Genomic DNA, 13299 nt, shown 5'->3' with positions numbered 1-13299 from the left:
AACAGTGGAAGCCTGGCTTTCTACCATGCTCCTATTTACAGGTAGTCAAGTTTCTAGTCCTCTTGAGGCAACACATGTCTTCTGCTTTCTTTCCTCCAGATTAGCAAAGAAGGGACTGTTTATGTCAGGATGCCTAAAGGTTATGACAGGATACCTAAAGAAAATAAAAGGTTTTATTGCCTTTTAAGGCAGCTCAAGACTATGACGTCATTAGCCTCTCAGAAACTGGTAGGTACTGGAGAGAAGGAAGTGACGTCACGAGATAGCACATCAAACGAGGAAAAATACTACCGCAGAGAGAATGAGAGCGGGAAGTAAGTCTAGGCGTCCCTCTCTCTATGGCACCACGGCTTCGAACCCTCCCCGGAGGGCGGGCGCAAAGGACTTGAAAATGGCGCGTTTCCGCCTCGGCCGGAAGTTCCTCTGCTCGGGCACTTCCTTCTCTATGGCCACTGCCCGAGAGAACTTCCCGTATGCGGGAGCGCCCGCTTCGTCGCTCGGCTGGGACATGTAACGGTCGCCGTCGCCATGGAGACGCCCGGCACGAGGTAGCAGCCGGTCACTGCCCCTTGCGGGAATCCGTAGACGACGGTGGGGGGAAGGGAAGCCGACCGATCTTTCCGTTATAGCTCCGTCTCCCTAGCCGCGGCGTGACGTCAGAGGGGCGTCCGGACGCGTCTCCTCTGACGTCACGGCCTCTCAAATGTGGGTGTGGGTTTTCAATAGGAAATGACTGGAGAGGAGGGGGGGAGGGATTGTGGGACTACAGTCCCCATCACTCCAGACATGCTACCTGGGGATTATGGGAACTGGGGTCTCCGCACATCTGGGATCTCGCTAGCTAATATCCTTGCATTTCATGCTTGACCTGGTTTACGGGATCATGGTTTATTCAGGAATCGTGGTTTATTCAATCAGCCCAAACTGAGTTTGCGGGATAACGTGAATCCTATATGATTACTTGGCACAATATGTGGGGCTAATCATCATCATCATCAGCTGGCTTTGTAATTCCATGCGCCATGTGCAAAAGAAACCTCAGCGTAGACCCACCCACCTCAGGAGTACTAGAAACTTAGCTTTTTAAGTTAACTTTGGGCAGCTGGAAGCCGATGGCCCTGGCGTTTTTGCCTGGCCCTTGTGCCAGGAAACTGCCAACGGGAGCCAAAGCCTCAGTGCTGCCCTAATACACATCCACCTCATGTTGTGGCTCCGTTGCCTGAGCCTGGGCTATCGACAGATGCAGACTCTGAGAGTGAGGGAGAGGAGTTGGCAAGGCCTCCCTCTCCAGGACCCTCCTCTCTGGCAATGCCTCCGGAGAACACCGAAGGCGAAACGATAGGCTCAGAGCCAAGCACGTCCCTGCAGCCACAGGTGGACAGCGACGAGGAAGATAAGTGCTGGCTGGACCCTCAACAGAGGCGTGGGAGAAGCGTGCACAGCAGAGGGGAAGGCATGCCAGAGATTAGCTGAGTCACTGGACCACACCCCACAGGGTATAAATGTGGGTGTGGTGGCCGGTTCAGTTTGTGACGAACTGCTGATTTCTGCATTACTGGACTTTGCCTGCTTTATCGGACTGCATTTGGATGAATCCTTGTATTGTAGAAACTCTGCCTGGTTTATCAGAATGCTTGCAGTCTAATCTTAGTTTTGTGTGAGTAAAGTCTGAATTGGCAGCTAGCCACTGGGTTGCTGCCAGCTTTATCTTCAAAGAGTTTTGTCGTGTGGCTTATTAACTCCAGGCCGTCTGTGGGGGTGCGTGAGTGGTACGGGGACAGAACACGTGGTTTCGAAACCTAACATTTTCCTCCCCTTCAGGAGTGACCCTGTGCAGTTTCACGAAACGTTTCTCACCCCATTGGGAGCAAAGCTTGGGAGTTCAGCTGAGTCACTGCTAGGCATCCAAACCGTTCCCCCACGCTGTGACATTCCAGAGGTTGATCCCTAACTTTCATCAGCCAACATCTGTCTTGGATCCTCCAGCCAAATCCCGACTTCGTTTTTTACAAAAATTGAAAATGGGTAGAGTTCTGTTACGGGACAAAGAACCCCTTTCCCTCCTGCTGACTTAGCACACCCATGATGGACCAGCGCATTTCCACACGTAACGTATTTTCCTGAACCTCCACATATAATTTTCTTTTTTTTTCCTTGTCCATCTAGGGTTCCCCTTTCCCAGTCAGAAGAAGCGCTGGTTTTGCCAAACGAAAGCATAAATTCTCCGCTGCCAAACCTAACGCCAAGACACCAAGAGCTGATTGCCACGCCGTGTGGCCCTGTAAGTATCTGCACTTCACCAGTCTTGTCCATTTCAATAAAGTGGTTTGAGCTATTGGACCATGTGCGTAATATGTGAATTTTTTTTTAAAAAAATTGATTTATATGCCGCCCTTCTCCGGAGACTCAGGGCGGCTTACAATGTGCTAAGCAATAGCCTTCATACTTTTGTATATTTATACAAAGTCAGCTTATTGCCCCCACAACTGGGTCCTCATTTTACCTACCTTAGAAAGGATGGAAGGCTGAGTCAACCTTGAGCCTGGTGAGATTCGAACTTACAGTAATTGCAGACAGCTGGTGTTAATCACAATGCTTTTAGTCTGCTGAGCCACCAGAATTACAGATGTAATTCTGACCTGAGGTACGTTGGGGCACTGTCATCAATTGCTTTCTGCTAATTTTACAAACATGGCATGCAGCAGCTGATGGCACCTCCCTTAACCAACTTCAGAAAGCAAATTTCTAGATGGGACTTAACCAGGAAATCCCAGGATTGTGGGCTAAACGGGGAAGCTGAAGTCCAACCTGAAGAAAAAATTCTCTTCACGTTGCTTGCACTCTTTATCGTTCCAGATCAAACGATGGTCCGAACTGTCATCTCCTGTCAAGATCTACTTCTGTGTCACCATCCTTTCGTTGTTGAGTGTCATTGGATTAACCATAGAGACCCTCATCCAGCAGAAAAATGAAGATTTCACTGTGTCTCTCATCCAGATCATTGGCCTTGGTAATCAAACAATGATCCTGACTGGCAAATTTTACAAACTAGAATGGTAGGGGAAGGATGAACTTTTAGGGCTCAAAAGTAGTCTTTTTTTATACAAATTATATTTTTGACAGACATCTAAGGTAAAAGTAAAGATTCTCCTCGCACATACATGCTAGTCATTCCCGACTCTAGGGGGCAGTGCTCATCTCCGTTTCTAAGCCGAAGAGCCAGCGCTGTCTGATGACGTCTCCGTGGTCATGTGGCTGGCATGACTAAATGCCAAAGGCACACGGAACGCTGTGACCTTCCCCCCAAAGGGGGTCCCTCTGTTTCTTCTTGCATTTTTACATGCTTTCGAACTGCTAGGTTGGCAGAAGCTGGGGCAAGTAATGGGAGCTCACTCCCGTTATGCAGCGCTAGGGGTTCGAACCGCCGAACTGCCGACCTTTCTGATCGACAAGCTCAGTGTCTTAGCCACTGAGCCATCACGTTCCCTTGACAGACATCTAGACTGATCTAATTCTTGCACAAGAGGCAAGAAGGGAATTGACTCTTTCTAAAAAAAAAAAAAAAAAAAAAACCAACCTAAAGGATGAGTTACTCTGCTTTATATTTGGCTATAGTTGTGTAGACCCCAATTTGCATACACCGTCCTAGGTCTGTTCATCCTACTTTTGATCCGGTTTTAATCCTGTCAATAATTCCTAGAGCATAACTGCAGGTAGTCCTTGACTTTACAATCCCAACGGAGCCCAACATTTCCGTTGCTAAACAAGACAGTTGATTTTATGACTTTTCTCGCCACAGTTGTTAAGGGCAGTTGTTCAGTTAGTCGAAGATTGTTTTTGTAGTCACTTTCATCTGGCTCGCAGCAATTTCTGCATCCGTAGGGATGGGTGAAGACATGGACTCTCCCAACAATATTGTTGCCCTGATAGGTGTCACTGTTTGCTAAAGTCTTCCATTGCCCTGTAAACTGTAATACTCACTGAAGGCAGTAGGTGGCATTGCTGTCCCACATTTTTAAAGAATCCTCTCAAAGTTCTCTGCTGCTTGAATCCTGCCTTCAGCAAGAGTTTCCACCTTGTATTTTGGCATTTTATGGATAAAGTTCCAAAGACAGAGACAGAGCTTTGAATGGCCAGGGACAGTTTTCAAGAAGAACCCAAAATTTGGGCCTAGTGTCCACTCCAGAATCTTGTTATGTTTGGCCATAGAAAGTAAATATATATTTCTTGTTTTTAATCCCTCCCTAGTCTATGCAAGGGTTGGATTTTATCCATAGCACTCAAGTTAAATCAACCCCATCATGGTTTAATATCTGAATCTGTCCTTCTTGGTCTAGTCAAATCGTAGTTAAACCATGGCTTACTCAGCCACTCGCCAAGGCATTAACACAGGAAACTGGCTGTTGTTAGCTAATTTTATCATTCATTTTCCTTTGTAGCTTTGCTTTTCGCCACTTGGGGGTAACTGCTAGTTGCTTTGGCACTTGAGAAAGGCAAACGATGAATCTTAAATGTATTAAAATTAATCTTTCAGATTGGATGGAGACTGATTGTATCCAGACTGAGAATAGATGCTCCCTTTCGCTTTATCTGTTTTAAACAAAGCAAAGTTCCGGCCCTCAGTGAAACAGGGAGGGCAAATCCCAACCCAAGAGCTGATCTCGGGGCTCTGCTTCCACCCCTGGGAAATCTCTTCTCCCCTCTTTTGCTGGCTACTGATAACCCGGCCTCTCTTTTGTGGCAGTTTTCTGCATCTATTACGTCAACCGGGGAATCCTGCAGGAGAATCGGCAGGAGCTCGTCGTCTTCGTCCTCTCTATCGCTTTGGTCATGCTACGCTCCGTGATCAACTTCACCGTCCTGCCCGCCAAGCAGAAGCCGGAGTTGTTGGTGAGCATCCCGGCTGGAGATCCTCCTTCCAAGTTGGTGATGGCGAGGAGGCATCCTGTGTCGGAGGATCGGGGGCCTCCGGTGGGCGAAGTGGGGTTCCCCCTTTCTAAGTCCCCCTCTCCCACCAGGCTCGCTTCGTCCTGATCCTTCTGGTGGGGGCCTTCGACGTCTGCTGCGCGGTGATCCTGATTCAGAGCGAGAGCCGGATGGCCTTCCGAGTGGGCGGCGCGTTGGAGAGCCTTCAAGCCCAGTATTTCATGCTGAACCTCTGCTTTTCCATGCTGACCTTTGACCTCCAGGCTCAGGTAACTCCTGGCACCAAACCAATACTCCTCTTTTGAGTTCTGAGCCTGTCCTGTCACTTGGGCGTGACGGATGTACCCTTTTCTGATACCAAAGATCACCAGCTTTGGCTCGTGGGTTTCCAATCTTAGTAACTTTAAGGCTTGTGGACTTCAACTCCCAGAGTTCCTGGCTGAGGAACTCTGGGAGTTGAAGTCCACAAGCTTTAAAGTTGCCAAGGTTGGAGACCCATGTTTTAGCTCACATTTAAGAGTTGGGGGTTAGAGAGGGCCGAGAGGGGTTAGAGAGGGCTGTAAAAGCACTGTGAAGCGGTATATAAGTCTTAAGTGCTATTGGATTCATAAGATCCCTTCAAACGGTCAAGATATGACCCTGAACCACTGCCTGATTTGGGTGGGAAAGGGATCTGCAGCTATGTCCACCTGGCTGTTGTTTTGAGACCTCTCTTCTATTTCCCAGCTCTGTTTGTGTGTCCTGCTACTGACCACAACCCGGGAGATTTCAAATCTCCACAGCGTGTTCCTGGCTGTTGGGATTTGCTGGGCTGTTCTGAAGGTGGCCTGTGGCATCACTGCAGTGAGTATTATTGTGACCTAGGCTTCCTGCGTCATTAAGTCCCAAAAAAACTCTCTTATTGCAACAGCTGTGAATTACGTTCATTCACAGCTGAATCCCAATTAGTTGCAAAAAATCCTTCGGGGAAAAGTCCTTCGGGACAACTGCCAACCTTTATCTCCCTTGGCATGCTGCCAAAGACCTTCTTGGCAAAGCCCCACGGAGTCCAGAATCAAACAGAGATGCTGACTGGGAACAGAATTAACAACGTTGCCTTTCCTACGAAGGGCCCACGTGCCTTTGCTCCTCTTTTAAGCCTTATGGAAGGGGCCTTACTCCTCATCTCCAGGCCTTACTCCTGAGTCGTCCCTTTTGTTTTAACTGTTTGTGCCTTGTGGCAGCTCTGCGCATACTAGGAACAGGCTCCTCCTGTTCCTCTGCCTCTCTGATGTCCGACTCTGGAGGCTCCGGAGTCCGCGCATCACTCCCAGATGGCCCTGGCCCCATCTCTGCCTCCGAAGCAGAGCCCTCGTCTGAGCCTTCCCCAGACTCCAGGACTGGCCCATGTTCCTTCCCAGCCTCCTCACTGTCTGACTCTGCTGCCAGCTTCACAGGCTGCTGGCGGACCACAAGAAGTATAAGTGCTATTGCTATTTTAACTCCCTGCGCTAATTCTCCCCATCTACAGTATTTGTGGAGAAGCGTATAGCTCTTCCTTCTTTCAAAGACATTGTCTGCTATTGTATTTTGATTTATTTATTTTTCTGCAGCTGAAACTGATTTGATAGGCTTCTTTTTCAACCGGTGAGCCTTCGGTCACTCTGTGCCTTTTGTTTTGGTTCCCCCCCCCCTCCAGATCTTAAAAGAGTTAAAACCTCTCGCCTGGATTTTCGTGATTCAGAATTTACCCGAAGTGGCTTATCTGGCATACCTCCTCTACGCAGTAAGTCTTGCCAAACTTCGGTTTGCTGATTTCGGGAGGATAAGAGGGAATTTTTCTTGGGTGTTTCCAAACGCAGCCTTGGGAGTTAAGGATGGTAGGAACCTTTTTACTCCGTTTCCTGAAATGAAATCTGGAGCCCGAAGAAACGAGAAAATGCAAATTCTCAGAGCATATTGGTTCTTTTAAAAAGTACCCAGCGTGTTAAAAGGCAGGAAATTGGTTCGTAAGCCTGGTGAACCTTCGTGGAGGAAACAACGACGACAATAAAAAAAATAAGTTGTTCGTTTTGGAATTTGCAGGAGCCTCCTTAGTTGCACGATAGCCGCAAACTCTTGGTCTCGATCCATCATGTTCCGAACTCAGGCCTAAATTCCTTCAGCTGGATCCCATCCAAGGACATCCAACAATAGGCCCAATTCAGACATGCTTTTACGAACCAGTGAATCCGACTAATTGTCGGACTAACTGCTGTCAACCAATTTAGGAAATCACGGGTGCCTCGTCATTTGTTGTTGTTAGTTGCGAAGTTGTATCTGACCCATCGTGATCCCATGGACCACGTTCCTCCAGGCCTTCCTGTCCTCTACCATCCTCTGGAGTCCATTTAAGCTCACGCCGACTGCTTCAGTGACTCCATCCAGCCACCTCGTTCTCTGCCGTCCCCTTCTTCTTTTGCCCTCAATCCTTCCCCGGCATTAGGCTCTTCTCCAGGGAGTCCTTCCTTCTCATTAGGTGGCCAAAGTATTTGAGTTTCCTCTTCCTCAGGATCCGGCCTTCTAAAGAGCAGTCAGGGTTGATCTCCTCTAGGACTGACCTTGGATGGCCTTGCAGTCCAAGGGACTCGCAGGAGTCTTCTCCAGCACGATCGTTCAAAGGCCATTCTTTGGCGCTCAGCCTTCCTTATGGTCCAATTTTCACAGCCATCCATTGCAACTGGGAAAACCATCGCCTTGACTATACGCTCTTTTGTTGGCAGGGTGATGTCCCTGCTTTTTAGTAAGCGATCTACCTTGTCATAGAGATTTATTAAAGCCTGTTGTTGGGATTTTTGCATACTTGTGGCTCTAGATGTTGGTTTGTTAGCTCTGTTGTTAAGCGAGAACCAGTCACTTTCTAATCAGTTCTTTAAAAAGTGCAACCCTCGCCATCTCTTTCCTTTTTCCAGAGAGAGAAGCACCAAAACAATAAACATTTTTCTGAATGTCACAGTCCATCCGTCCCCCTTTTAATGATTTGTGTCACAACCCTGTTGTCTAAAAGCAGTCTTAGCAATTTTTAAGACGAGGGACTTCCATTTCCAGACTTCTGGGAATTGGAAGTCCACACATTTTTTTTAGTGTTTCTAAAGTTGAGAAACGCTGAATCTAAAAAATAAAAAATGCGACTAGGTCAAGCTAAGTTGGACAGCTTTCCAAACACCAGCTGAAGGTCCCTTTGGAGCAGCTGTGCCAGACCCTGAAGGTAAGAAAAACACAAGATTTTTGAGGCTTCGCAAAGCCCTTTTAACGTCAAACCCCTCTGGAATGTGCCTCCTAGTCACTGCAGAAAAACCAGCAGCAGCCTTGAATGCGATAATCACATTCTTTTTTTAAAAAAAATAAGAGATAATTTTTCAGCAGCTTTCAATGTTAGGATTAAACAGAGGGAGATAGCGAACAATTTTCTCTTTCTTTCTTTCTTTCTTTCTTTCTTTCTTTCTTTCTTTCTTTCTCTTTCTCTCTTTCTCTCTTTCTCTCTCTTTCTTTCTTTCTTTCTTTCTTTCTTTCTTTCTCTTTTTCTGACTTTCTTTCCTTTCTTCCTTTTCTCTCTCTCCTTCCCTCCCTTGGCAAAGGCTTGCAAACCATTGGATGGTCAAAGTCTCTTAATTAGGCCTCAGAATACCCGTGGAAAGGGGACACGGTGGCTCAGTGGCTAAAATGCTGAGCTTGTCGATCAAAAGGTCGGCAGTTCAGCGGTTCGAATCCCTAGTGCTGCGTAACGGGGTGAGCTCCCGTGACTTATCCCAGCTTCTGCCAACCTAACAGTTCGAAAGCAGGTAAAAAATGCGAGTAGAAAAATAGGGACCACCTTTGGTGGGAAGGTAACAGCGTTCCGTGCGCCTTTGGCATTGAGTCATGCCGGCCACATGACCACGGAGACGTCTTCGGACAGCGCTGGCTCTTGGGCTTTGAAATGGAGATGAGCACCGCCCCCTAGAGTCGGGAAGGACTAGCACATATGTGCAAGTCTTATCTTATACCCATGGGTTTTCCAATCCAAGAGAGCGCACTTGGATCCTAAGGCACTGTCTTTTCCCTTCATCTCACCACATTCCTGCAAGGTAGATGGCGCGGAGAGATTAGGCCGGTGGGATGCCCTGAAATGCAGACAGGTGTGAATTTCATGCCATTTTGTCTTCGGGGATGAATTGTTCGACAGGTACAAATGTATTTATCCGTTTCCTCGCCCCTCCAGGTGATAACAGAATGGGGCCAAGGGAGCTCTTACGCCTTGGAAGCCGCCATCATCACCTGTTCCTGCATTTCGGTGGTGATCAAAAGCGTCCTGTTCTGGGCCCTGTTTCACGTCTACCAGAGTTTTGGGCAAGGCCTGAGAGAGAGGAGTGAGTATCGGAAGCATAGGGACAGTTTCTGGGAGTAACCTCAATCCAGAGTCGGGTGGGTCTCTTCAGCAGAGAGCTGGCATGGGGATTGAGAAGACGACACCTGGCTAGATTTCCAAATCTAGTAATTTTGCTTTGATCCCTCGTGGGCAGGTCTCAATGGCTGATTGGTGGGGAAGCCGCCAATCAGTGTTTGGGAATGCCAATCGGTGCCCAGCAAAACTGTCGCACTCTGCAGAGAGTCCTCGACATACGACCACAATCGAGCCCAAAATTCCCTATTGCTAAAGCAAGACAGCGGTTACGTGACTTTTGCCCCCATTTTACGACCTTCCTTGCCACCGTTGTTGAGCAAGTCCCTGCGGTCGTTAAGTTAGTCACCCGGTTGCTAAGTGAATCCGGCTCCCCCCATCGACTTTGCTCGTCGGAGGATTTGCAAAAGGGGACATCATGTGATCCCCCCCGGGACACTGCAGCCGTCATAACTATGAATCAGTTGCCAAGCATCTGGAAGTTTTTAAGACGAGATTGGATAAGCCTTTGTCTGAAATGCTATATAGGGTTTCCTGCCTAAGCAGGGGGTTGGACTAGAAGACCTCCAAGGTCCCTTCCAACTCTCTATTCTATCTGAACATTGTTCATTTGACCCTGGGATGCTGCATCCGTTGTTTTTAAGTGTGAAAAGTGGTCATAAATTGGTTTTTCCAGTGCTGTTGTAACTTCGGTCACTAAACGAACTGTTATAAGTTGAGGACTTGCTGTATCTTTTTGGGGGGGATCCCGTTTTTCAATAATGACGTTCTTTTCTCTCTCTCTCTCTCTCTCTCTCTCCAGTGTTTTCTTCCTATGGAAGGATCGATTCGTGACCCCACTTCTCCCATCGTCAAACCGATGTGCTCTTATAGAGTGAAAACCAAGTTGGGAAAATCCGATTCCCCCTTCCGCTTTCTGCCCCCTCCCCCGGTTAGGACTCTGATAAGAGAAGCAGCAGCAGCAGCAGAGACTCGATCCCCAAGGGAGACCTTTGCTCCACTTTTCTAGGATTCCATTCTGCCTCGCTGGATCTCCGGGATCACACCCTGCCAGCCTTTCTCGCTCGGAAACGGCCAACGAAACCACGCATCGTCCCCCCAATTCTCCCAAAATGTCCTTCGGAGCACCTTCCCGATGTAGCTTGCGCTGCAAGTGGCCTTTCTCGTGGTTGGGGTCTGGCATTTTGCTCCCCTGGCTGTATTGTAATCCCCCCGCCCCTTATTTTTATTTTTAATTTAATTTGGGCCTTGCAAACCGTTGGCATGTCTGAGCTTGATCGACGGGGGCACATTTCGGTTGCCAAATTGCAAACTGGGATCACGGGGGTGTGGCCGTAGCTTCACCTTAAAGAGGTCGATTTTTTGCCTGGCCTGACCCGCTCTCCGATCCAGCTTGCACTCTTGTTACAGAGGGAGCTGCCTGTTTTCACGCTTCCAAGGTTGCAGGAAATAGGATGTCCTTCCAGTTGCAAGGTTGCTTCAGTTCCTTGGCAGGCACTCAAGGAGAACATCTCCTGCCCTCCCGGTGTGGTGCCAGAGAGGCAAAGAACCAGTCGCATACTGGTTGGCGTAGGCTGGTCAGTTTTGCACGAACCCTTGTAAAAAAAAAAAGGCAGAGATTTTGTCCCACCCGAAGAATTTTTGAGCCAGGACCCACCGAAGGCACGACAGAATGAATGGTAAAATCGTTGGCCTAAAATTATCCCATCCGTGTTGCACAAACTGGGCCCTTGCAAGGACCAGCATGTCCGTCTACCGTGTTTCCCCGAAAATAAGCCCTCCCCAAAAATATTTAAACGCATGCCCAGCCGGTCCCTGCCATTTCCTCGGATTAGGGTTAGGGAGACACGAGCTGGAAATCAGGTAAGATGGCAAGAGGAGCCCCATCTTCCTCCACGCGCCCCAAATTAATAAGACCTCCCCGAAAATAAGGCCAAGCGCTTATTTCAGAGTTCAATATATATATATATATATAAGACAGGGTCTTATTTTCGGGGAAACACGGTAGATCAGACCCACGCAAGCGTCTCTTTCAAACTTTTGGCCCTAACCGAAGGGTCTTTCGGCTATTCTTTCTTTCAGTCAATATTAGCATGGCGGATTTCTTGCTGACTCCAGAGCGCTCTCTTTGAAAAGTTCAAAATGCAATCTTAAACACTTTCCGTGCTGGCTTTGGTCCTCTTTTTTCAAAACACCCCCAGCGATGTGAAGTTATCTTTAGCCGAGCTATTCTTCGTAACAGAAGTGATTTTTTTTCCTAACCCAAAAGCCAGTATTTCATATTCTAATCATAATGCTTTATTTTTTTTTAAAATTTGATTTATATGATTTATAATTTGATAAATCAATAATTTGATTTATTTTAAATAAATAAATAAATAAATAAAAAGATTTGTTACCGGGCTTGTATTTTTCAATAAAGGATCAATGGCACGATGGTAGTTTTGCAATTTTTTTTTTTGTTTGACGACTTCTACTCCAGACAGAAAACAATTTTGCTCTTCAAGTAAACGTTTGCAGGAATTGGCTACGTCTAGTGAAAAAAAATGGACTAGGAGTGATGTGATAGCAGCATTCTAATATTTGAGGGGGCTGCCACAAAGAAGGGGGGGGGGCAACCTATTTTCCAAAGCGCCAGAAGGCAAGACAAACCATGGATGGAAACTAATTAAGGAGAGAAATTTCAAGGAGAAATTTCCTGACAGCGATAACAATTGATCAGTGGAACTGCTTGCCTCCAGAAGTTGTGGATGCTCCATCACTGGAGGCTTTTTTATGGATAGCCTTTGTCTGAAATGATATAAGCCAGGGTCTCCTGCTTGGGCAGGGGGTTAGACTAGAAGACCTCCAAGGTCCCTTCCAACTCTTGTTAAAAACCTTGCAATGACTTAGTTCATCTTGCACTACGGCAGGGGTCAGCAACCCGCGGCTCTGGAGCCGCATGTGGCTCTTTCATCCCTCTGCTGCGGCTCTGTCGCCAGTCGGCTCCACAATTGATAGGGCTTTCGGTTAGGACAGGTAGAGGAAAAAGGATGCCACCCTAGGAGGAGACTCTATGGTGGGGGAACCGGACTTCCGGTCAGCAGAGGAAAAAAGATGCCACGCTAGGAGGAGACTCTATGGTAGGGGAACCGGACTTCCGGTCAGCAGAGGAAAAAGGATGCCACGCTAGGAGGAGACTCTATGGTGGGGGAATCGGACTTCCGGTCAGCAGAGGAAAAAGGATGCCACGCTAGGAGGAGACTCTATGGTGGGGGAACCGGACTTCCGGTCAGCAGAGGAAAAAGGATGCCACGCTAGGAGGAGACTCTATGGTAGGGGAACCGGATTTCCGGTCAGCAGAGGAAAAAAGATGCCACGCTAAGAGGAGACTCTATGGTGGGGTAAATGGACTTCCGGTTGGCTCCAAAATCGAACAGGGAGCTTCTGGTTAGGACCTTTGTGGCTCTTTGAGTGTTCAAGGTTGCCGACCCCTCCACTAAGGAGTTTTTGGCTCAATTGCCGTCATAAGTCAAGGACTCTCTATAAACAGCTTAGAACTGCTTTGCTCTTAAGAGGCTGAGACCTCTGAATAGTTGCCCGGGTTTCTAAACCATACTAAACCATGATTAATCCCAACTGGCCATGTTCACATATTCTGCTAAGCCATAAACCATTGATGATTGTTGAGTAAAGATTGGGTTCAACCCAACCCAACACAAATGGCATTTTGGGTTCCATGTGTTATATGAAATTATCTTTTTAACTCTGTGAGGTATCATTTTTTTCTCACCCATTACCTTTTTCTTCGAAGACATTTTAATGAAAAGAAGGACTTAGGGGAGACATGATAGCAGTCTTCCGATATCTCAGGGGCTGCCCCAAAGAAGAGGGAGTCAAGCTATTCTCCAAAGGACCTGAGGGGCAGAACAAGAAGCGATGGGTGGAAACTAATGAAGGAGAGAAGCAACTTAAGAACTAAGGAGAAATTTCCT

The 13299-nt window shown here is 47.6% G+C and overlaps 1 protein-coding gene across 2 annotated transcripts; it reads left to right on the top strand.

Moving 5' to 3' along the window:
* The first annotated feature begins 464 nt into the window (after window positions 1-464).
* On the top strand, window positions 465-11751 carry LOC139325994 (uncharacterized). Of its 2 annotated transcripts, none has more exons than XM_070956068.1 (9): window positions 465-548; window positions 2167-2281; window positions 2857-3010; window positions 4745-4890; window positions 5019-5195; window positions 5653-5769; window positions 6605-6691; window positions 9146-9293; window positions 10128-11751. In XM_070956068.1, exons 1-9 carry the CDS (start codon window positions 529-531, stop codon window positions 10157-10159), a joined length of 996 nt encoding a protein of 331 aa, XP_070812169.1. In that variant the 5' UTR covers window positions 465-528; the 3' UTR covers window positions 10160-11751. The 2 variants fall into 2 exon arrangements, with proteins under 2 accessions (XP_070812169.1, XP_070812168.1); XM_070956067.1 differs by lacking the exon at window positions 465-548 and adding an exon at window positions 1556-1657.
* The last annotated feature ends 1548 nt before the right edge of the window (window positions 11752-13299 follow it).

This window comes from Pituophis catenifer, unplaced genomic scaffold (assembly GCF_029215685.1).
Source record: "Pituophis catenifer annectens isolate HBS135680 unplaced genomic scaffold, rPitCat1.0.hap2 SCAF_18, whole genome shotgun sequence".
NCBI classification, from domain to species: domain Eukaryota; kingdom Metazoa; phylum Chordata; class Lepidosauria; order Squamata; family Colubridae; genus Pituophis; species Pituophis catenifer.
This window is presented reverse-complemented; position numbering and strand designations above follow the sequence as displayed.